Below are 23988 nucleotides of genomic sequence, written 5' to 3' on the forward strand. Positions count from 1 at the left end.
AGGCGTTTGTGCGTGTATAAATACATTGCCGTGCTGAAATATGCTTGCTGATGGCCAGGTACCCAGCTCTGCCATGCAGTAACCACCTAAACATTGCACATTTGATTTATTTATCACAGAACCACAGAATGGTTTGGGTTGGTAGGGACCTTTAAGGTCATCTCATTCCAACCCCTCTGCTATAGGCAGGGACACATTTGTATGCCCACGTTCAAAGCTCTGCTTTCATGGTTGCATCAAGCATGCTTAGCACACAGCGTGGCTATCGCAGATGCAAGGGCAGATTGGCTTCAAGAGGAAATAAGGAACCTTTTCCTTCCCCAAATCCCCACCTGTAGGTGATTTATGATGGGCACTTCTGTGTGGTCTGATGGCTCAGTGGGAGCTCGGGGCATTGCTGTGGGTGACACCAGGATGCTGTGCTGTGCACAGAGAGCAGCAGGAGTGCAGGAGCTGCTGCTTTCATGGGGTTCTGGTGTTGGCTCAGAGTCCTGGGAGCTTCTGCATTGGGTTTCTCTCTGTTTTCTGTGTTGGTAAACACCAAGGTGAGGAGCTTTGTTTTGGGGATAGAGCAATCCCTGTAGCTGCTGCCAACAAAGAAACGTGGATCCAAAATAGTTTGCTATCAGCTGCACAGCTGTGTGTGCATCCTGCTGTAATTACAGGCCTGCCTTTATCACCCAAACCAACTGCATTAGTTTCAGCATAGCAAAGATTTGAGTGACTGGCACATACATAAATTTAAGCCACTTCACCTGTTGGCATATTTTCACTCCATTGTGATTGCTATCAGCCCATCTGCTGTGCAGTCCTGTTTGCTGAGCAGCTCTGTGCTTCAGCACGGGGCTCTGTGGCCTTGGGGTGCTCAGATATCTTCACCCCATATGTTGGCAGGGATGTGCAGTGGGAATGAATTGGGGTTCATGGATGCTTTGCTCCCAGCTTTGGCATTGCCACATCAGTGCAAATCTGGCTATATAATGATGCATACCTTTCATCATCCCTGGCCTGTCATGAAATATTTAAATAACACATAATTAATCATGCTTTCTCCCTTTGGTGTCTCGAGTGCATAATTCCCTTTGGTTGTTGTTCTTTGGACCTTTTATGGGACTTCTCCCCAGTCCAGAGAGGTATGGATTTGAGGCTGTTGGATGGATTAAGAACTGGTTGGCTGCTCACAGCCAAAGGGCTGCGATCAATGGATCTGTGTCAGGGTGGAGGCCGTTCACAAGTGGTGCAGTCAGTACGTTGGAGGGAAGGGAAGCCATCCAGAGGGACCTGGACAGGCTGGAGAAGTGGGCCCATGTGAACCTAATGAGGTTCAGTAAGGCCAAGTGCAGGCCGCTGCACCTGGGTTGGGGCAATCCCAGGTATTGATACAGACTGGGGGATGATCTCCTTGAGAGCAGCCCTGCGGAGAAGGATTTGGGGGTCCAGGTGGATGAGAAGGAACAGGTTGCCCAAGGAGGCTGTGGATGCCCCATCCCTGCAGGCATTCAAGGCCAGGCTGGATGTGGCTCTGGGCAGCCTGGGCTGCTGGTTGGCGACCCTGCACATAGCAGGGGGTTGGAACTGGATGAGCATTGTGGTCCTTTTCAACCCAGGCCATTCTGTGGCTCTGTGATGCAGCATCACACTGACTTGCCAGGTCGCGTATTTGTGTCAGCAGAGCTCGATGTAAATGGAAATGGAAAGAAGAGCTGTGCAAAGAACCAGATGAACACACACTCTGTGCAGCTTGCCCTGCTGTTGGAAGTGGTTCTTTGGAAGAACTCACCAATGAAGTGTTCAGTACTGCTTTCCTGCAGTGCTCTGAGGTGAGTGAAGCTGTGTTCAGTGCTCCGCTCGCTTCCCGCTGCCCAACCTGATCAACGTGTGTGATGGAAACCCCAAATGCTAAAGCAGAAGGGCATTGCTGGGGCACTGCAGTGACACACAGCCTTGGAAGGAGGAAGGGAATGTTTGGAGGACGCACACATCCCAAGGAAAGCTGGGAATCAGTTTTTCCTTCCTTTGTTCCTCAGCTCTGTCCTACAGCAGCCTCCTACAGCGAAGAGGAAAACGCGTTTCCTTCGCTTCCTGTTCTGTTTGCTTCTGATTTCTCCCATTGAAACTGATGTGGAAATCCAAGCACTGTGCATCCACAGTTCAGCCTTTAGCTCGGGACAACGGGCACGCTGCCTTCCTCCAAACATCAATTTAACGGCATTACCCTTCATCTGATCACATGGACGGAGCGCTTCGCTTCTTTCCTTGGAACAAACTCCCTTTGCTGCGTATCCAGGTCACCTTGGGCAGCCGTGCTCATTTTGGGCCCCCCGAGCTGCTGAGAGCTGCCAGGGGCTGAAGGGCAGCACCGCATCGCAGTGGGTGCTGTGCTCTCATCTGCTTTAAATGTGACTTTTAATGAAGCCCCAGAAGAGGGGAGGAGGGAGGTGAGGAACGTTTGTGCGGCGGCGCTGCTCCCATTTCTGCCATTCAGAGGATTCCGTGGGTTTTTGAGCAGAACGTACGTGGGCTGAAAATGCTGACGGCGTGATGGCATCCCGGAGTGCCGGGTCTTCATCCATTGTTCGTGTGGTTTAACAGGAGTCTGAAACAGCACCGAATGTGTAGGGATGTCTGCTGGCCGCTGTTTGGGAAGCTGAAGCGGGCAGCGCTGGTTTATTCCTCGTCTTTCCTCCTCCCTGAGAGCGCTGCAGGGAACACGCACAGAATTTGTACTCAGAGCTGATTCAGAAGACACTGAGAAGGAGAATTTCAGATGGGAAATGACGTGGAGAACTGCTGCTGTGACCCAGCTGTGAGCCGTCAGAACCGACCTCCTGGGTTTGGATGGGAGGGTGGAAGCACCTTCTGCAGCGTCGGTACATGAGGTGCTGCTCCTCAAAGCTGTTTCCCCTGTGGAGACGGAGACTTTTTTTTTGGTAGTCCACCTTGGAAATAAATTTATCGACAGGGAAAGAAAGATCCTTTCAGAGAATCATAGCAGCTTTTGAATTGGAAGGGACCTTTGCAGGTCATCTTGTCCCACTCCCCTGCAATGAACAGGGGCAGCTACAGCTCCAACAGGTGCTCGGAGCTTGGTCCAGCCTGACCTTCCTTCCCCTTCCCCCTTCCCCCTTTTCGCCTTCCCTCTCCTCTCCATACAACAGAAAGGTGTTACCCTGTAATTTCATTATTTTAAGTTAGATTTTTTTAAAACCTGGCTGATCTTGAAGGTCCCTCCCAACCCCCCCTGCAGTGCTGGTTACCACCGGCTGCTTTATTCATGCTGCAGCAGAAGGAACCACGTGCTGCCTGCTTTCCCCTTCCTGTGATTCATCCATCAGCAGAACCAGGAGCTGTCTGGGAGCAGAGGAGCCCATACTGGGGACAGTCCAGCTGCCAGTCCAGGAATGCACCTTGTGGAAGTTTGCTCTCCCGAGCACTGCTCTGCCTCAGCCCTTCACAGCCTCCTTTGGGCAGGTTGTTTTTGGAGAGAGCGCATGCACTTGGGGGATTGCTTTCCACCATACACAATGTATGGGGTAATACAGCACTTACATATCCATGTGCAAAATTCAGCTCCTCCTCATCTGCATTGGTAGCAGGAGATTGCAGCTCCTTGCTTTCCATCATTCGTGGTGGTCCTTCACTGTCCCTCACCTATGCTGGAAACTGTGCTGCTATGGGGTGTATGCATGGAGGTGTGCAAACCGTAATCAGAGCGCAGAGTTAATTAGTGCAGATCCACTGCAATCCGCAGCGCTTTGTTCCGTCGGGTCATGCGATGCTCAGAGCTCTTTTCTATGTGAATTGTCTCTGTCAGAGCAAAGCTGAGCTTTGTCAGTGAACCCTTTTGGTGATCCGTCGTCATTTCCTTTTCTGAGTGCCTTTTCATATAAAGAAAACCTTTTTTTTTTTTTTAATTAAAATGCTAATTCATCTCTAAATTACATGACAGAGAGAGAGAATGCAGGAGAATCGGGGCGCTCAGCAGAGCACAGTGCTGATGGAGATCACACGATGTTCAGAAGGAATGCAGGCATGCTGGTTTTGTTCTGGATTTATTTGGTAGCTTCATTGCAGACCTCTGCTTTTGTCCTAAGTCCATCTTTGGTTTTGTGTGCTGTTCAGTTCACGCCTTGCTGTTCTGGATGCTGGTTTTTGGTCGTGGGTGATGGTGTGACGTTTGGTGGCCTTGGGAGTATGGGGGAGAATTGGTGTGCAAAGAGGAGGATGCAGGAGATCCTTGTCCTGGTGGAAGGCAGCCCACTGCTGCATAAAGATCATCAATAAGGCAGCTTATTAAGCCTGCAGCTGCTCAGCCTGTGATGATTTTGCATTACGTGGTGAATTCCTGTCCTGGAATGACCATCACTTCCCTTGAAGAGGAAAAACTCTCAAAGTCAAGCAAGGTTTGGTTTGCACCGAGGGAAGGGTTTGGGGTTTTGCTCTGCTATGTTGCTTTGAATAACTTCTCTTGCTGTTCTCCTGGAGGTTCTGCAGCAGCAGTGAGGCCATTCCTGTATGACGCAGTGTTATGTGTGCCATTGGGTCCTTGGGAGCAGCTGTCCTGCTGAGTGCACATGCAGTGTTGGCTGGATGTTGTCTGCCTTGACTTCAGCAAGGCTTTTGGTACTGTATCCCACGGCATCCTGGTAACTCAGCCGGGAAAGTGTGGGCTGGATGAGAGGATGGTGAGGTGGGCTGAGAGCTGTCTGAGCTCAGAGGGCACATATCAGTACAGGTAGGGAGATGAGCTGCTGGAGAGGAGCTCTGCAGAGAAGGAGCTGGGGGTCCTGGTGGGTGACGGGTTGGCCGTGAGCCAGCAGTGTGCCCTGGTGACCAAGAGGTCCAATGGGATCCTGGGGTGTATTAAAGGGATTTTGGCCAGCAGGGCGAGGGAGGTGATATCCCCCTGTGCTCTGCCCTGGTCAGGCCTCACCTGGAGCACTGTGTCCAGTTCTGGGCTCCCTGGTACAAAACAGACAGGGAGAGAGTCCAGCAGAGAGGGCACAAAGGTGATGCAGGGCCTGGAGCATCTCCCTGTGATGAAAGGCTGAGCAACGTGGGGCTGTTCAGCCTTGACAAAAGAAGACTGAGAAGGAATCTTATGAATGCTTACAAATATCTTATGTGTGGGAGTCAAAGGGACACGGCCAACCTTTTCTCAGTGGTCTGTGGGGACAGGACAAGGGGAAATGGGCACAAACTGAAGCGTAGGAAGTTCTGCACCAATATGCAGAACTTCTTCATGGGAAGGGTGATTGGAGCACTGGAATGGGCTGCCGTGGGAGATGGGGGGGTGGTCTCCTCTGGAGACATTCCAGACCCATCTGGATGCCGACCTGTGCAGCCTGCTGCAGGGAGCTGCTTGGGCAGGGGTTGGGCTCACTGAGCTCTGGTGGTCCCTTCCAACCCCTGCAGTTCTGTGACTCCGTGAAGGATCAGCCCCAGCAGGTGGAGGTGTGGAATACTGCAGATCACTTCTCTGTGCTCTGTTCGGGTTTATGCTGCGTTGCAAGCACTGCTGGTGTGATGTTGGTCATCAGGTTTTGCTGTGCTGATGGGGGGGGTGTTCAGGATGTCAGCAAGCTCTTTGGGTTTGCACCTCAGCTGTAGCACAGAACCTTCAGTGCCAACCCCGTTGTGGTTATTAACATCTCCAACCATGAGAAGCACTTCTTTTCAGTGGAACATTGCTTGGCTGTCACAGCAGAGGTCTGTGGCTCTGACGTGAGCCTGGAACAATGAAATAAGGACGTGCTATTCTGGTTATAAAGATGACTGCCAGCGAGGCTGCAGTAAGGCGGCTGTACCAAACCCCATTGGAAGCTTCACGTGAGATATTAGCACATGGCTCTGAGCACAGTGATGGTTCCCAACAACTTTCTGGCCCCAGCTGCAATCCCGCTGGTACCAATGTGGTTATCTGGCACTTCTGCTGCAGGAGGTGCATGGGAGCAAAGCCCATCCCGAGGTTCAGCCTCATTATTGGCGTTGAGGGCAGGAGGGCTGTGATGTGAGTGGTGCCCAGGAGGGCTGTGAGGCTGAGCAGTGCAGGCAGGAGTTGGGAGAGCAGCTTTTCAAGTTGGCCTTTCACTTCAATGGGCAGTGAGCGCAGCTGGGAAGCGCAGCGCCGTCACCTGCACGCAGCTCACACCCCAGCTGTGGTTCTCCGGTCTGGCAGAAATACCCATTGAAAAACTCAGTGCTGAAGGCATTTTAGAAACCATTGCTGCACCGCCAGCAAAAGGGGCACAGCACTTTGTGACTGAACTTCAGAGCTCAGTTCAATCCAGTGCTGTTGGTGCAGTGCCGGCGCTGTTTTGCTCTGGGGCGCTTCGCCTTTCCCAGCTCTTCCTTTCATTCCTTTGAATCATTTCTGGATGTGCAGGGATGGAAGTGAAGCACTCGGGGCCTCTCCTTCTGGGCAGTGTTGGTTTCCATCCGATCATCCACAGGGAGTGCAGCACCTGTGGGATCAGGCATTTGCAGTGCTTCAAAATGGGTTTGCTTTCATTGCTCTGCAGTGGAAGCAGTCACTGAATACAGAATCTGTGTATTCACTTCGGTGTTTTGGAGTTAAATACCTGAAACCCCAGCAGGCTGTGCGTCCCTGTGTGCCATCTCAGCCCTTTACATGGCACAGCGCAGTCCTGTTTGCTTCCTATAAAAGACGGGTTAAAGTGGGAAGGAAACAGGGAAGTGCTTGGGAGCATCAGGAGCTGCCGCAGCCCAGCACGCTGTGAAGGCAGCAGCCTGCAAGTTTGAATCAGAGCCATCTCCTTTGTAAAGAATGCAGATAATGCTTTTTTTTTTTTTCAGCAGAAAAGAAAAAAAAAAAAAGGGGGGGGGTAACCTGATCTGAGTCTGACAGTGTCATTAAGTGCTTCCATCTGTTGCTCGCTGTTTCCCTTACTCATGAGCCCTCTCTCTCTCTCTCTCTCCCCCTCCTTCTCCTTAGCCCCTCTGAGGAAAGCAAAGTTTGTTGAGAGCCCTCGCATCCCTGAGTCCGAGCTCGGCTCACCAACACTCTCTTCAGCACAGAAACTGGACGTGGATGCGTACTGCCCTGGTAAGCTGCATGCAGAGGTGCTGCGTTTGGAGAGGGACAGCAGCTGCGGCCGGGAGGAGCACTGCATGTAGTGCAGCTCTGCTGTATGCTGCTGAATGGGAGCTGCACAGCCCCGTTGCATTGAGCAGGCAGCTCCATGCCTTCATTTCTCACTGCTGCCCATTCACACGTGCTGCATGCCGCCTGCTGCAGGTGAGAGCTGCGTGGCTGCTCCCCCCTGGGGCAGTGTAGGAGGTGGGGAGTGTTGATTATAGGAGGTGAAAGTGATCCAGTAAGCTTGAAATTGCATTCTTAAGGCTGGCTCTTGGAAGGGCTGGAATGAGAACACGTTGCAGAGCTATCATTGCACAAAGTGGTGTGCAGTTGTGTGCTCTCGTTGAGCCTACACCCAAAAATAGTGCGGATGGTGAGAGCCTATGGGGTGTTTGTGGCCAGGGGAGCTGTGTGAGCAGTGCTTGGGGTGCAGGCTTTCTTCAGTGTGCTTTGTTTGAGATGGGGTTCTTAGATCAAACAGCAGTCTCTGTGCTTGGAAGTGCCTCCTCCAGGCCAGAGCTGCTATGAAAAGTGCTCTCCCTTTGTCAAGGATCATGAATTACTTACAATTTTGCCATCACAGCCCTTTCTTCTTCCAACTGAATATCTTCTACTCCTGTATTTGTAATTGTAAGTAATTACAACTTGTTATGATTGCACCTGCAGGGAATTAGAGTTGTGAATGTGGCTTAAAAGCAGAAATCTCACGTTCCCCACTCATGGCACCTCTCCCAGCTGTGCTCTGTCCTTCTGCCCCAGCTCCTTGTGCCCATGCTTTGGGGGTGGGCATCCTCCCAGCACACACACAGCCCTGTGTGCTGATGGTGGCATTTCCTATTATTACTTGTTTTGCATTTTAATTTCCTTCTCTCACTGCCATGGAGTGATGTTAAAGGGGTTGTGGGATTTCCTCATGCCTTGAGGTGGCAGTGAAGAAATGTGGAGTGTCATAAGGGAAAAAAGAAGGGAGAAGAAGAGAGTGAGTTGCCGTAGGGCGTGCTGCTGGGCAGTGCCTGTGTGGTGGTGGGGCTGACACTGGGAGGGTACATTCCTGGCAACCCTGGGAGAATGGTGAAAGGAATCATCTGGGAAAGGGTTTCTGGAGCTGTTTCTGGAGAAGAGGTTTGTGTTGCACGAGGGTCCTCCTGAAGTCGTAGACTCATAGAGTCGTTACGGTTGGGAAGGACCAAGACCGGGTTGGATGGGGCCCTGGGCAACCTGGTCCAGTCCCAGATGTGTAGGTTGGTGGCCCTGCTGTGGCAGGGGGTCCTGGTTATCCCTGGGGTTCCTTCCAACCCAAGCCATTCTATGAGGACCATTAGGATCACCAAGTCCAGCCATCGACCCATCACCACCATGCCCACCAGCCTTGTGTGAGGAGAAGGGAGGGAGCAGACCTGAACAACGTGTGAAGAATGGCTGCCTCTGAATGTAGGTGATGTCCAGCTGCAGTGGGAAGGTGGAGGAAATGGCTTCAATTTCATTCGGGACTGTGGCAAAGCCAGCAGGCAGCACCCAGCATTGGCTCTCTAAGGAGTTCCAGCTCCTTTCCTTATATCTGATCCAGCTTTGTCCTGCTCTGTGGTTCATGCCTCCTGCAGGGGGTGTTCGTGGTGTCAACCTGAGCGCCTCCAGGAACAGAATCAGGAGTAGCAGGGCTCAAAGTTGAAGGAAATAAAAAAGATTGGGGGCGTGCAGGAGCTGAGCGGTGGGGTGGAGGTGGAGGGCTTTGCAAAGTGATCCCTGACAAGTGATGTCATTAATTGCACACTTAAAGGCAGTTTAAAGCTCTCGGTAGCGATGAGGAGAGAACATTATCTGTGCTGCTGGTTGTGCTGAGTTCTGGAGGATGAGTTCTTCAAGCAAAGGCAGCCGTTGCCCCACATCCTACAGTGGTTTCATTTCAGGTGATGGCAGAGAGGTTCTGTGGCTTCAAGAAAGACGTTTCTCAGTGCTATTTGTGTATGTGTCCCTGGGACTGCACGGCCTGTAGGTTAGAGGTAACCCTGCCCTCCTGGGCACCCAGGTGGTGAAGGAGCTGCTGCCTCCTGGCTTGGGGGCTGCCACTTTCTGTCCTCCTTCTCTTGTTCAAGCGTGGTATCTCAGTTTGATCTCTGAGTGCTGCAGGGCTGTGCTGGAAGTGCTCCGAGGCGGATGGATGGTGCTTTCAGGGAATGGCCTTTCCTCTCAGATCCACGGTGCTGGTTGTATTCTGTGTGATTTATTGCCTTGTCGTTGGGCTTCAAAGGCCAAGTGCGTTCCAACGTTACCTTGTAATGGCATTAAATCCTCCTGCAGAAGAAGCAGTTGGTGCATGTCTGCTTGCCTGGAGGGTCTCCTTCCATTCCATGAAGTGAGGTCCCCTTGCAGTGCCATGGGCAGTGAGGGCTGACCTGGGGGCTTCTCACTGCCATGTTGTTCATGGCCGTCCCATTGCTCCTTTCTGTCTTTGGACCACAAAATCTCTGAGGCTGACATCTGCTTCCTTCTCTTCTTTCTTCGTGTAAAAAATGTGGGGTCTTTCACTTTACACACACGTGAGCTTCTCTCAAACACCAACAGGGCTCCTCTTCTGCGGGAGTCAGAGCTGCGCTTGGAGGTTTCATGGTGAAAGCACAGGCAATAAGTGAAATGAAAAGCTCCAAGCAAAAGCATCAGCCAGAAGGATCTGTGTCCAACCCCTGTCACACCAGACAGCGATGGACTGGGAGGAAGGCTGGGAATGATCAAACCGACCGTGGCCTGAGAAATGCTGTGACTGGGAGCCCTGCATCTGGCCCAGTGTTCTCCAGCCCACTGACCTGGAGGGAATGGGAAATCATTGCAATCAGCCCTAATTGCAGCGGTTGTGGCCATTCCCTGCCTGGTTGCTATGGGAGCCATCGATGTCTCTCGGGCTCCTCTTGTGAGGATAGCACTGTTTTCTGTTGTGCTTTGAGCCTCAAAGTAAACCAGGGTGGGGTTCTGCCATGAGAGCATGCGTAGAGGTCACAGAACCATCACGATGGAGAAGGGCTTTAGGATCACCAAGTCCAACCATCAGCCCATGCTCACCACATCCTTCCAGCATCCCATAGGAGCATCATTTTGGGTTCGGCTGCAGACCGCTCACCATTGGGTGCTGGTGGGCTTCTGTGGCAGCTTTGGGCTGGAGGTGCAAACTGGGGTTTGCTGAGGGCAAACCTGGAAAAAACTGGGGGCAAAGCTGGAAATTGCAGGCATTGCAGGTACTGCTGCCATCTGTTTTGGCTGTTAAGTGAGCTGAGGTGACACGGTGCTCTGGAAGCTTGCTGATGTGATCTACAAACCACTGGCTTTCCTTTGTAACCTCGGGTTTGGTTTCCTCACTCTGGAGGGCAAACAAAAGGACTTCAGGTGGTCCAGAAATGCAGTGTAGGGGCAGTCCAGCTCCAGAGCACCGTGTGGCTGCCAGGACAGGAGCTGGAAGGTGCTTGTGGCACACTGCTGCTATTGGTTCTGGAACCACCAGCGATGAGCCCAGCAGGGTCAGTGCAAAGCCCTCATTTTCACATCTGAGCCCATGTGATGCTCCATACCACACTTCCCTGCATTCAGGCAGCACCGGGGGCCTTTGCTGTGCTGTGTGCTCAGCCATGGCTTTGCTGATGGGCAAAGACGAGATCACATTTCACCTCCGGAGTTCATGGTGGGAATATAGGGATGCTAAAGAAGCAGAAGGAAGGGGCAGGGATGGTAGGTGAGGCTCTTGGTCATCACCTTGCCAATTAGTGGTCCCTTTTTCCTCCTGACTTGGATGTTTCATAGAACCATTGAATGGTTTGTGTTGGAAGGGACCTTTAAGATCATCTCATTCCAACCTCCTGCTGTAGGCAGGGACATCTCCATCTACACCAGGTTGCTCAAAGGTGTGTTTATTCCCAAACACTCTACAGTCTGGAGGAAGTGGTCAATAATTCTACTTCTGTTGTGATTTTGGATGTGAGTTTCGGGGCAACATTAGTTCTGTTGAAGGTTTCTATGGATGCAAGCAGTGAATGTTGGTTTTACCAGCTCTAAAGATATGTGCATTTATGGAGAACTGCTCCCTTCTTTTATAAGTTTGGTTCCCATGTCCTAATGGTTGAATCAATCCAGTGGATGCTTTTTTTTTTCCCCTTAACCGAAAGGCAGTTGAACTCCAGGGATGCTATGGAGAGCTCCTCATCAGTGAAAATATGCGGTGCTCTGAAAGCCACGCTGCTGCTCTCTTACCAGTTGCCTTGACTTCCTATCACCCTTTAGGACTGCAAAAACAAGGGCTTCTTTATTCTTTCCCAGTGGGAATATTGTTCCCAGCACGGTAATTTGTTTTGATTGTCAGTGTTCTGCCCATCCTATCTGTTCCTTTCTCTTGATCAGCACAGCTGCGTGCTCACACTGCAGACAGGAGATGGCTTTGGGGTGTCCAATTCACGGGGAAGATGTTTAGATATCAATATCACTGATGGTGTGACTCCTGATCACTGGAAAAATAATGACTTGGAACCCAAACATGACAGCGTTGGCCAGCTGCTGGCTGGAAAGGGCAGATAACTGACAGCCTTACCAGGCAGCATCCATGATACTGACGTATCTTCCAGAGGTCTGCAGCTTACTGCACACTCCACAATTGCTGTTTGGGCCTGAAATTGCAGCCAGTTTACCAAGCTTATTGCTGGATTCTCTTCTCTGTTTCCCAACCCAAAGAGACGTGAGATGTGGGGTTACCTACATGGCTGTCATCCTGCTGCCTGTCTGCTGACCTCACTGAATTAACCTGGGTAACACTGTAGGTTGTGTGCTGCACAACCTGAACATGCTGTGAGGATGGTGTTGTCAACTGGGCTTGGCTTGTGAGAGGTCTTCATTGGCATGGTTTGCCCTTTGAAAAGCTACAAGGATTGGTTTGCACTCATTAGAATGAGCAAGGGGGGTCTTCACTCTCTATTAGCAGCAGCAATGGATGCTGTTCTATTTGAAAATAGTGCCAAAAATCGTGGAATGATTCTGCTGCATTTGTGGGTGGTACAGAAGGCACCAGCAGAGTTGATGCCCCGTTGGTCCTCTGCTGGCTCACAGGAGAGGTGTTGTGTTTGCAATTGCACCGTGATAAAAAATGCCCCACACTCACTCTTACAGTAGTGCAAAGAAGAGGAATGTCGGCTTGTGGGGTTTCTTAGTACCACAATTAATGTGTCACACTGACATTAATTAAAGGCCTTCCATCGGTCAGTGCTCGGGGAGCTGAGCTGTGCCTGGGGGCGGATTGGACCTGCAGTGATGGCACAGCGATGCATGAATGCTCCAAAGTGATGTGGGGACAACAGTTCCCCTCTGCTCAGTGGCAGAGGAGCACTCCTTCCCTGTGCCCATGCTCAGTCTGTGACAGAGGTGGCCTTTTGTAGTGATGGGTGCATTGAGTGACCTCATCTTTCCCCCGTTCTCTTTTCCTTAGCATGTAAACAGGAGGGCAAAGCCAAGAAAATCCATCCCCAGATACAAGTGCAGGGGGGTTTTTCAAACCCAGAGCATGGCGTACACTGGATTAGGTTTCCTGGTAGCGTTGACGTTGCTTTTGCTGTCTGTCTGTGGCTCAGTTGGTTCCTGACTAATAAGTGGCTTCCTTCAGGCAGTCTGATGCAGAGGCAATGGGAAGGACTGCTGGGAAGCAGCTTTGCTTTGTGCTGCAAAGGAGAATTTCTCTTGAATTTCTCCACAAAGCGAATGCTGTGCAACTCAGGTGAGGTTTGCAACTGGTCTTGCAGGGAGGGAGAAGAGCAGTTTGTTCGAGAAGCAGCTGGATGAAGCAGCATGCTGCCAACCCTGGAGCCGTGGGGTGGCCCTGAGCTGCTGCTGGAGCTCCATGCTGTTCACCCTCAGTATTTCTGGCAGCTCGAGGTCAGAGCTTAGGAGTGACGTGGTTCTATAGGGCTGATTCCAGAGCAGTGCTTCTGACGTAGCCTCCATCCCTCCTCGGAGAAGTTTTCTCTTCTTGTTGCGAGTGAGAGTCAAGAAAAAGCCGTCCCGTTAATCCCGAGATGAGGGAAATATGCAGGAATGGTCAAGGGCATTTTCCAAATATAGCTCGAGTATATCCAGAATAATTTAAAGCAGATGTACATAATAATGGGACGGATTCAGGTCACATGTAAAGAGGGACGTCTTTGGATAAAACCCTCCAGTTATGTAATTGAAGATCAAAATAATATATGGCACCGTTTATTCCGGTGCTGTATAGGAGCTCACTCTTTGCATGCAACTGCTCCATTCTCGTTGAAGAACTTCTGGTTATTCAGACAAATCAGTTTTATATTCAGGCAAATTCTACGTTGGGTGCCACTGAGCAAACTGTTACCACTTCTTGTAGTTCAGCACTCACTGGAATAGATTTCAGATGTAATTTCAGTTCCATTCAGGGTCTGTTTTTGGAAGTGAGAGTATAACCATGACAGTAAAGGTATTCCGTGGCGTAAAGGCACACCGTTGGTTTCTCATAGAGGTGCCACCCTGCGTTGCAGATCTGGAAGATGAGGCAATGGTTGCTATCCAACAAGTCACAGAATTGCAAAATATGTCACTAGAGAAATCTCATTCCATTTTCAGCAATTGCAGCTGAAATATGTGGCAGATTTCATTATAGGAATTGAAAGGATTGAAGAGAAACCGTATTTTACAATGATAATGTTGGAAACCAGACATTTGGAGTGCTTTACTGAAAAGAGCAAAACTAATGCACTGTGCTTAGGAAATTATAGATTTGATTTTTCAAGGAAATGTTATGAAATTTATGAACTCCTGCTGGAGAAAAGAAAACAAAACTGTTGTGATGAGAAGTGAGCCCCAGTGCCCCTGCTTTTGCCTGGAACCCTTCTGGTGATCCCTGGCCACGTTCCCAGCACAGGGCCACTGTCACATCACTCATAGAAGCAGAGACCATCTCAAGTTGGAAGGGACCCACAAGGGTCATTGAGTCCAATTCATGGCTCAGTGCCTCCAAACCCAACTCATGGATCAGTACCTACGAACCCAACTTCAATTCAAGGTTCAGTACCTACAAACCCAACTCTAATTCATGGCTCAGTGCATACAAACCCAACTCATGGCTCTGTACCTACAAACCCAACTCCGGCTTATGGCTCGGTACCTACAAACCCAGCTCCAGCTCATGGCTCAGTGCATAGAAACCCAACTCATGGCTCAGTGTCTACAAACCCAACTCATGGCTCTGTACCTACAAATCCATGCTCCAACTTGTGGTTCAGTACCTACAAACCCAACTCCAACTCATGGCTCAGTACCTACAAACACAGATCCAACTCGCGGCTCTGTACCTACAAATCCAACTCCAACTTGTGGCTCAGTGCCTACGAACCCAACTCCACCCAAAACCTTTTTGACGCAGTCAGGGTGACCTGAGCTAGGCACCTTATGGAGGAAGTGGAAGAACTGCAAATGACTTCTGGGGCATTGAGAAGACTTCTTTAAACCTGGCTCCTGAGTGAGGCCAGGAACGGCGCTGAGCATTGTCTGTCCTTTTGTTACGCATATAGGGTTTTTTGGCAACCAGGTGACCGGCATAGTGTAGTCCAGAGGTACTGGAGTTGAACCCTTCCACAATACCCAGGATGTGTGTAGGTAAGTTGTTGGCATCCGTAAAATTGCTCCCAACAGCCCTAATTCAGGTAATTCTGGGGTGAATTGCAGAAGTGATCGGGCATAGCTGAAATGGGTTCAGCTGTTGGAGAGGAAGGAGAATTGGAGGCGTCCATTTGGTCGGCGTGCTCAGCTTGCAGTGCTCTCAGTTTCTGCACAAACCATCTCACGTCAGTGCAGGAGCTTTGATTTGCTTCTGTTGTGTAACACAGCAGCTGCCTGTCTGTCCTGAAGATGAAGGGTTGGAAGAAGCCAGCTGTCCTCCAGAAATGGGATTACCTCTTGCGTGTGGCCTTTTGGATAGCGCTCCTCTGCCTTCTGTTTTGAAGGTGCCTCTTACTTATGAAAAGGTCACTCCGAAAGAATCTGAATGTCTTATTTTTGGGTTCATTTGTTTTGGCAGCACAAAGCGAGGCAGCCTGCTTACATTTTTTCTTCCCCAAAACAATGCATGTGCTGCTCAGACAAATTACCTCTCCTTCCTCTGAGCCCGATCTCTCCTGGTGCTGAGGGTATTAATAACAGATTGTTATTTATGTTAGGGAAATGAGCAGTTCCCTGCGGTGCGTTGGTGCTTCTTGCTGCCAGGTTTGTGCTCCTGGAACCCATTGCACTGAAGTATGCATGAAATGCAGCCGCAGCATTGACTGCATCGTGCATGCAGGGCTGGAGAGGCGATGCCCACCTCACTGGAAGCGTTGGGTCTCACTGCCAGCAGCAGTCATACACCTCTTGGAGCTGCTTGCTCTCTTCTTTGATGCTCAGTTAAGACCAAAAACTGAAAGGTGGAGCGATCCAATCCAGTGGCGCTTTGCTTAAGCTCGGAGCTCTCTGCACTTTGCAGTCGCCGTTGTAATAAGGCAGTGGGTGGTTTGAGGCTGCCCAGGATGCTCTCGGATGCTCTCTGTGTTCGTGCCCTGCACTGTGAGGAAGGGATTAGGGCTGCAGCTCTGCCAGACAGCTCTCACCTGTCTATGCTGCTGCACCATCCTGTGCCATGAAGGGGAGGGAGCTGGGCAGGGGCTGAAGCACAGCTCTCATGGGGAGCAGCTGTGGGAACTGGGATCGTTCAGTGTGGAAAAGGGGAGGCACAAAGGACACCTTACTGCTCCCCACAGTAGGCTGCAGCATGGTGGGGTCAGTCTCTGTTCCCAGTAACAGTGATAAAATGGGAGGCAATGGCCTGCAGTTGCACCGGGGAGGGTTCAGTTGGGTATTAGGAGCAATTTCTTCTGCAGAGAGTGGTCACGTGCTGGCATGGTCTGCCCAGGGGGCGGGGAGTCCCTGTCCTTGGAGGTATTCAGAACCATGGAGATGTGGCACTGAGGGATGTGGTTATGGGCACGCTGGGGTGGGGTTGGACGTGGGGGTCTCAGGTGGTCTGAGAGGTCTTTTCCAACCTTTGCAGTTCTATAAGCTGGGCTAAGCTCAGAACTTCATCTTAGGGACAAACAACAGTTCTGTGCCCCAGGAAGCCATTGTAGGGTTGGTGTGGGCAGGGTTACACCCAGCCCCAGAGGGTGAGCCATGGCTCAGCTGCAGGAGCCCCTACTGAGTGCTTCTCCCCATGCATCGCTGCAGACATCAACGTGTGCCAGACTGCACAGTCGGCTGTTTGCTAATTTTAGGCCAGTACAGAGATCTGGGATAAATTCTAAAAGTCTGCTTTTAAAAAAAGCAGAGATAACCTTGGAAATCAAAGTGCATATACTTCTCATTTTACGTAAATGTATCTGTTCTGAATTGGGCTCCCTGAGATGGTAAATGCCCACAGCCCAAATGTGGGTGGTCAGCGGCTCAGGAAAATTGGGCCATCCGTCTAAATTTGTCTCTGTCTTAAATCCGTCCTATTCACATCGGCGTGGTGTAAAGAGGTACAATAGGGATTCGGTGACTTAGAAGACAGCTTCCATTCTCACACTCCATAATCCACTTTCCCCATGGTGAAGCTGCCATGTAAGCAGTGCTCCCGGAGCCAGCAGTGCTCATGAGCATTGACTTTGCTGCATGGAGGTGCCCTGGGGCTCCCGAGGGCTGCGGTGTGGGTGAAGCACCCAGAATCTGCTGGGTGCTCCCAGGAGATGTGCATTAGGAGCTGGATGGGAGTTTCTGCAGCTGGCTTGCATTTACCAAAGGTTTGTATGCATCCCTGGTCCCCTGGTTGGCGGTGTTCAGTTACGGTTATCAGAGGGCTCTGTTTGAAGCTCCAGGCTGAGAGCTGCAGCAGCCCCAAGCCAGGACGTGGGAAAGGAGATGGGCTGTTTTCCAGATTGTACATGATCAGATGAATAATTAACTGTAGAGTAATTGCAAATCCTAATTAGTATCCTACAACTGCGCCAAGCGCAGCGTTGCATCGGTGTGATGTGGGAAGAGGTTGACCTTCAGGCTTCGACTGTACTGCAGCAGCTGTGGTCAGCGGGGCAGAATGTGCCTTTCAGAGCCTCACCGTTGGGATGCCACAAGTCATTAAACAGCCTGAATTTTTGGCAGGAAAACTCGAGGAAACGATCATCTGGAATTTTGCTTTTTGATGTGATTTTTAAGCTTGGTGGAGGTTGGGAGGTGCTCTCACCTCTGTGTCACAGCCCATATGATGCACCAGGAAACCTCTCCAAAGCAGCACTTCCCATATAATCCTGAGCACGTCAGAAGCAGCAGATGACAGCAATCAGTGCTCGTGATTTTTCTGCCCTCTTCTTTGCTGTTAACCCCTGAGAAGTGCAGGTTTGCTGCTGAGCATCTCGTGTAATGCTTTGGGAACAGCACAAGTTGGCACATGTAGGCTTGAATTCATCACCTCCAGGAAATCTTGCTTCCCAGTTGGGTTTCCTGTTGGTGGGGCAGGGAAAAGGAAGTGAATGTGTTGCTTCCACCTGAGGTGCTGAGAATAAAACAAGCAACGAGAGCAGAAATAACAGCCGGAGTAAGAGTAAACATGCCTTCACAGCTGGGGGGACGAATAACCTAAAATTAGTGACCATCAAGTAACATTAATGCAGACTTGAATGATGTGTGTAACCTGAAATCCTGGATGCAGAAGTCACAGCATGGAAAGTTAGCTGTGTTCTGTTGGTGAATGCACTGAGCGATAGCCGAGGTCAGCAATGTACCTCAACCTGTTTATTTCTCTCCCTCCTCAGGTGACGCTGAGCAGGAGCTGGGACCCCCTCCATCCGTAGATGAGGCAGCAAATACACTCATGACTCGCCTGGGCTTCCTCCTGGGGGAGAAAGTCACGGAGGTACAGCCAGGGCCCCAGTACAGCATGGAGGTGCAGGACGAGAACCAGGTATGACGTGTCCTCTGCTCTCCTTTTAACAGCAAAATCACAGCATGCTTGGGTTGGAAGGGCCTTACAGCCCACAGCCCCTCTCCCTGCTGTGGGTTGGCTGCCCCCCAGTTCAGGCTGCCCAGAGCCCATCCATGGCAGTGGGCATCTCCAGCGATGGGACACCCACAGCTCTGGGCAGTGCCAGGGCCTCACTGCCTCTGGATGACAGGTTTCCCCCTCACATCTGACCTGAATGTCCCCTCTTCTATTTAAGGCCGTTCACCCTTTCTCCCGTTGCTCACTGCCCCTATAGAAGTCTCTCTGCTCCTCTGAGCTCCATTCCAACCCCAGAAGGCGCTCAGTGGTCCCATTGGTTCCCATCGGAATGCAGGATGAGAGATGGTGGTTATTTCCTCGTTATGTGGCAGCTGAGTGTCTCCTGATGATGAAATGATTGCTGTGAGGTAGAAGGCTGTATCTCCTCGTTCAGCAGTGAATCATCGCTGTGGGTTCCAGGGATCAGCTGCCGCCGTGTGAAACAGCTCCTGGTGTCTTTCTGTGTCTGCAAATGCTGTGGGAGTGGGCAGCATTTCCAATCAGAGTACAATGATCAAAATAATGTGTCCTTCTCACGTGCAGTATTTCACAAGCATTTTAGCACTGTTGCATGAAGGCTGGCTGTCTCTCCGGGAAGGACAGATAGATGGTAGTGGTGTTATTTTACATATGGTGACAGATTTTGCTTCTGTTGGCCTAACAAAAGGCCTAACTTTTGTTGGTTTCGTGCTTGAAAACAGATATAGAAAGCAAACAGTGCAATCTCTGTTGTGATTGAACTTGCTGCATCTTCTCTGGCTGCTGAAAAGGGAAGGAGCGCAAGGTCGGGGTCTTGGCTGCAGTGTAGGGTTGGCAGAACCTGCTTGAGTTTCTTCCTCTTGCTGTTCAGCCCCGGGGCTGTGCCCACTGCTATCAGCACTGATGAAATGAGGACGGAGCTGGGAGACATCCTGCTGTTGGTATGGAATATTTTGTTTTAAGCTAAGAGAAGGACGAGGCAGCGGGTAACAGAGCAGCGTGAGACTCAGAAGCTCAGCTGTAGCTCTCTCTTCTTTTAACAGTCATTGCATGACTCTGCAGGATTCTGCCTCTGCTTTAGATACCAACGCAGCACAATTCCAGGGACCAGACTCACAGTGCTGACTTTTCTAGAAGAGTTGATAAGAAACAGCAGCCAGAAATGGCACTGGGCACCCACGGGGCCCTATTGATGCCCACAGAGCTCCGTCCCAAAGTGCCCCTGGAAGGGGATGGTGCAGCACCCAGCACTGCCCCAAGTGCTCCACTGAGCAGCTCCCTCAGCCCCACTCCATAGGCACAACCAATGGCTTTGGGTCTTCCGTCTCCTCTGCAGCCTGAAGGGCTGATAGAGGGAAGCCAAGAGATGTGTTTTTGTAGAAGCTTGGTCTTTAATACCTTCATGAGGTTTTTAATGATTTCATTCAGCTTTATGTTGATGCGGGTTGCGGTGGCTTTGGAAGGTGCTCTCCCATTGTGCCGGAGAATGGGCTTTGGAGCACCTGGTGGGATGGGGTGCTCAGAGCCAAGCAGTCTGCTCCAAATGGTTCCTTTTGTCGCTGCCTTTGGACAGAAATTAAAATCTCATCTCCTTTCCCAAGCAGAAATATCTGAAGAGAAGCAGCGGAGGGCCGTCCTGTAAATAGATGGGTATCTCGGTCTGCGTGCTGATTTTTGCATTAAAAACTGTTTCACAAGGCCCTTGAGTGCCATTCGTGGCTGGAGGAGGGAAGGAGAGAATGGTTCCTCCATGAGCACGTTAATTCCTTTCGTTCTTGCTGGGTGTGGGGCTCAGGGCTCAGCTCTTTGGGGTCTGGGGCTCTGTGGGTGCAGAACCCCTTGGGCTCTCCTTCCCAAAGTGATTCCCCTCAGCTCTGCACTGAAAGCAGTGCTGAAAATAGTGTGGGTAAGAGATTGGTGGGACGTGCAAAGATGAACGCTTCCAGCGCTGAGCAGAAGTGCAGATGGGGGGCAGTGGTGCTCTCACTGCTACTGCCCCATCAGCGCATCCCATCCCCATCCATCTGCCTGGTTCTGAACGCACCGAAGGGTGCAGTCCCCAATGCAGGTTGCTGTGGGATGGCATGCCTGATGGACAATCTCTTCCTTAATCACGCTTTCCTTAATGAGAGATCACAAACGTCCAAGAATTAATCCTTTCTCTCTGACTTTTTGGGGAGCTGTTATTGAACCGGAGCTGCCGGAGTGGCACAGAGGGCCGTGGGGCTGTGGCAGAGGAGTTTAATTCTGTGAAGCTTAGTGAGGATGTGACAGATAAAGCAGCAGCAATCGTATTAATACAGAATGTTCTGTCAGTGGGAATGGATGCTTAAAGCCAGCGCAGATGAAGGTTCCTTTATACAGATACAGAAATAAACCATCGGTCAGTGCCGAGCCATGGCTGCGTTATGGAGCTGCTTCCTTCTGCACGGAGCTCAGTCTGCAGAGCTGCATCAGTGGGGCCACAGATACAGGAGTTGGGAAGGACATCACTTCTGGCATTCCATCAGACACTGATGCTATCGGCCGGCGGAGGACTGAGCTTTAATTTCAGTGTTTTAAGGCTGGCGGATTGTTTTGCTGACCCCGAGATAAGCTAAGGTTTCGGTAAAGCAGTTGAGATGAAGGCCCAGCAGAGCCCTGCCATGCACAGCTCGGAGCTGCAGCAGTGCTGAGTGCTCTGGCAGCTCGCTGGGGCTGTGCTGGGGCTGTGCTGCTCGGGGGGCTGCCCCACTCCCACCCCACAGGGACCCCTTTGGTCGGGGGAGCACAGAGCTTGGCAGCCTGCCTTGGGATCCCTGTTCTGCTTACTGAAGTCCATCCTGGGCAATTGTTGAGCTTCAAGTGTAGAACAATGAGAAGGAAGAAACCAGGCTGGCTTCAGACATATTTTGTGACTTGCAAGCGGGCAGTCTGGGTTCAAATGGAGTGAATGTGGGAATGCACATCTGTGGGATTATTAGGAAGGTATTCACCCAGAGTACAAGAAATCTCAATTAAGGAAACTCCAAATTGGCAATTAACTTCTGCTGCTCCTTCCTTGGGGGCAACACCACTTCACAACAGCAAAAACAGGCGGGCAGGGTGGGCTCACCCAGTGTCAGTGTGCCCTGCAGCCACGCTTCCAGCACAGCTTGCAACCAATGGCACCCAGCAGCAATTCAGTTTTCTTAATCAGCTCATCTCAGTGCACAGCATCGGATCTGTAAACTCTCAGGATTATTTTTTTTTTGCATGCATTTTTTTGCAGATAACTTTTAGAACAGTGGGGTTTTTTGTGCTGCTGCATTCCTCCTTGTGTTCTGTGCATGGAGAGTCACCCTCCCAGTGTTGGGATAATTTGGGAGCCCTCTATGGTGGGGAAGGCAGTGTGTCCGGGGCCGACGCTGCCCAGATGGGGGATTTGGAGTTCCTCTGAGCAGAGCTGTGAGGCCGCTGTTGGTTTTCCTGAACAGAGGAAACATTTACAAAGCAAAAGGAAAATTGCGGTCCCATTGGGGTTTCTGAGCAGATGTAAATGGCACAGAGGTCTTGGCAGGATTTCCTGAGTTTGGTTTGTCTGGCTGTTAGTCAAGGTGAGCCCATCACCACTTAGCAGAGCACTCGCGCCCTTCCATAGCGGCGCACGGAGCCGCCCCTTTGCTGACTGCTTTCTGCACATTCCCTCCTTGCAGAGCTCGGCCGTGACGCAGCGCATCAGCCCCTGCTCCACGCTGACCAGCAGCACGGCCTCACCGCCCGCCAGCAGCCCCTGCTCCACGCTGCCACCCGTCAGCACCAGCGTCCCCGCCAAGGACTGCAGCTACGGGGCCGTCACCAGCCCCACATCCACCCTGGAGAGCAGGGACAGCGGCATCATAGGTGAGCAGGGCTGCGTTGCCCTCCTGCTCCGCTTGTTCCCTAGTGCTAAGCCGGTCGCCGTGCATGCAGCAAGCTTTGTTTGAGCAGCCTGTGCACCTTTGGTAATGAGTGGGAGGCGTTCAGCATGGTCGCCCTCCGTCCGCCCCTCCTCACTGATAAACTGATGTGGGGTTGGTGGGAGCTGTGATGGTTGAGGTTGGTGAAGTGGAAATCATTTGGTGCAAGGTTTGGGGAGTGTTTAAGTGGTAGAAGGCAAAGAGTGCAGCTGTTTGTTCTCTGTCCTTTCTCCTGCCTCCCTCCCTCGTTCTCCACTTCATATACTTGCTTCCTGCCATCTTTCTTCCCAGTGTTTTCCCCTCTCCTTTAATTCTTATGAGGTTATTTCTCGTACCAAGTTTTCCTTTTGTTTGGCGTCGTCTCCCTCCTGCTGTCTGTGCAGATGCTCACAGAATGGCTTGGAAGGCACCTCAAGGATCATGAAGCTCCAACCTCTACATTTAATACCAGCCCAGGCTGCCCAGGGCCCCATCCAACCTGGCCTTGAACACCTCCAGGGATGGATGGGGCATCTACAATCTCTCTGAGCAGCTGTCCCAGCACCTCACCACTCTCATAGGAAAGAACTTCCCCCTGATATCCAACCTAAATCTTCCCTCCTTCAACTTCAAACCACTTCCCCTTGTCCTCCTGTTACCTCCCCTTTCAAAGAGTTGACTCCTCTCATGTTTGTAGGCTCCTTTTAGGTCCTGGAAGGCTGCAGTGAGCTCACCCTGCAGCCTTCTCTTCTCCAGGCTGAATGATCCCAGCTCAGCCCTCTGTTCATCTTTGTGGCCCTCCTCTGGACCCTCTCCAACAGCTCCCTGTCTTTCTTGTATTGGGGGCCCCAGACCCGAACCCTCATTTGGAGAGGGGTGAGCTTCCAGGTCCCATATGTCAGCTGGGGTGGGCAGTGCCAGGCGGAGCTGCCATCCTCCCCTTCTCCCCCAGGTGATATAAGAACCTTCTGTTTTCTTCAGCATTTTCCTTCCCCTCTGCTATTCAGTCCCTACCCACTCTTTTCCAATGTTAAAGAGGATGGATGGAGATCCCACCTTCGTAGCTCAAACGCTGACAGATCTTCTATAGAATTATTCAGTGGGGAGAAGGAGACAGGGAAAAGTGTTCTTATTTGCAGCTTCTAACGTAGCACTGTTGAACTCAATTGTAGGGGACAAGTGGGGATACCTTCAGATTCTCCCTGGTCTCCAACTCTTCCCCACTGCTCATGTGGAGGATCTTGAGAAAACAACCCACACAGATTAATGTGTGCTCAGCAGATGTGGAGGTGCAATGGGAGAGTAGTGTTGGGCAGGATGGTCCTAGCATGGTTGTCCTTCCTGTGTTGGCTATTTCTCCAGCTAAGATGACTTCACTTCGCCAACGGGTCCTGTAGTGCTGATGGGAGACAAAACAGAGAGGAAGGTGGTTCATTTGGAGAGGTTGGTTGTGCTGGGGATTAAGATTTTGCTCAGCTGATGGGGAAACCTGGGCTCAGTTCAGCTGCTCTGTGCCATAGAGCAGCACTTCTGTCTGTGTGATGTTAAAACACAAATCCACGAGCCACAGGGAGATGCACAGCAAAGCAGGCTGGTGGCTTCTGGTACTGCAAAGTGTCATGGGGGGTGGCTGCTGTGGGGGGTGGCTGCTGTGGGGGATGGCTGCTATGGGGGATGGCTGCTATGGAGGATGGCTGTGCCGTCTGCCCAGGTGAGGGGTGTGGGAGGTGCAGGTGGTCCCTGCAGCACACCTGTGAGGCTGGCAGTGTCAGCACACCTCTGTTGGGATGAGGTGCTGGAGCTGTTGGCTCAGTCATTCCCCCCATCCCGTTCTGCAGTCACTTGTTGAAGTCAGAGCGCAGTGTTGTTCAGCCCTCTCACGGAAGGTTCTCTTGGAAATACTTCTTGCAGGAGCTTAGACTTCTTTTTCCCCATGGAAAAACTGGAAAGTGAAAGAAAGTGGCTTATCCCAAGGTTATGGTAATGTGTCC

The 23988-nt window shown here is 51.2% G+C and overlaps 1 protein-coding gene across 14 annotated transcripts in view; it reads left to right on the forward strand.

The window, feature by feature from the left end:
* TANC2 (tetratricopeptide repeat, ankyrin repeat and coiled-coil containing 2) overlaps positions 1-23988 on the forward strand; it is a 173824-nt gene that overhangs the window by 73679 nt on the left and 76157 nt on the right. For 10 of the 14 annotated variants that reach the window (XM_004948525.5, XM_015299380.4, XM_015299383.4 and 7 more), the window contains 3 exons: positions 6956-7066; positions 17896-18044; positions 21776-21962. In XM_004948525.5, coding sequence (XP_004948582.2) covers positions 6956-7066; positions 17896-18044; positions 21776-21962 — 447 coding nt within the window. The remainder of the gene's footprint in view (positions 1-6955; positions 7067-17895; positions 18045-21775; positions 21963-23988) is intronic. The other 4 variants (XM_015299382.4, XM_015299385.4, XM_015299386.4 and 1 more) reach the window with 1 other exon arrangement.

This window comes from Gallus gallus, chromosome 27 (assembly GCF_016699485.2).
Source record: "Gallus gallus isolate bGalGal1 chromosome 27, bGalGal1.mat.broiler.GRCg7b, whole genome shotgun sequence".
NCBI classification, from domain to species: Eukaryota; Metazoa; Chordata; class Aves; order Galliformes; family Phasianidae; genus Gallus; species Gallus gallus.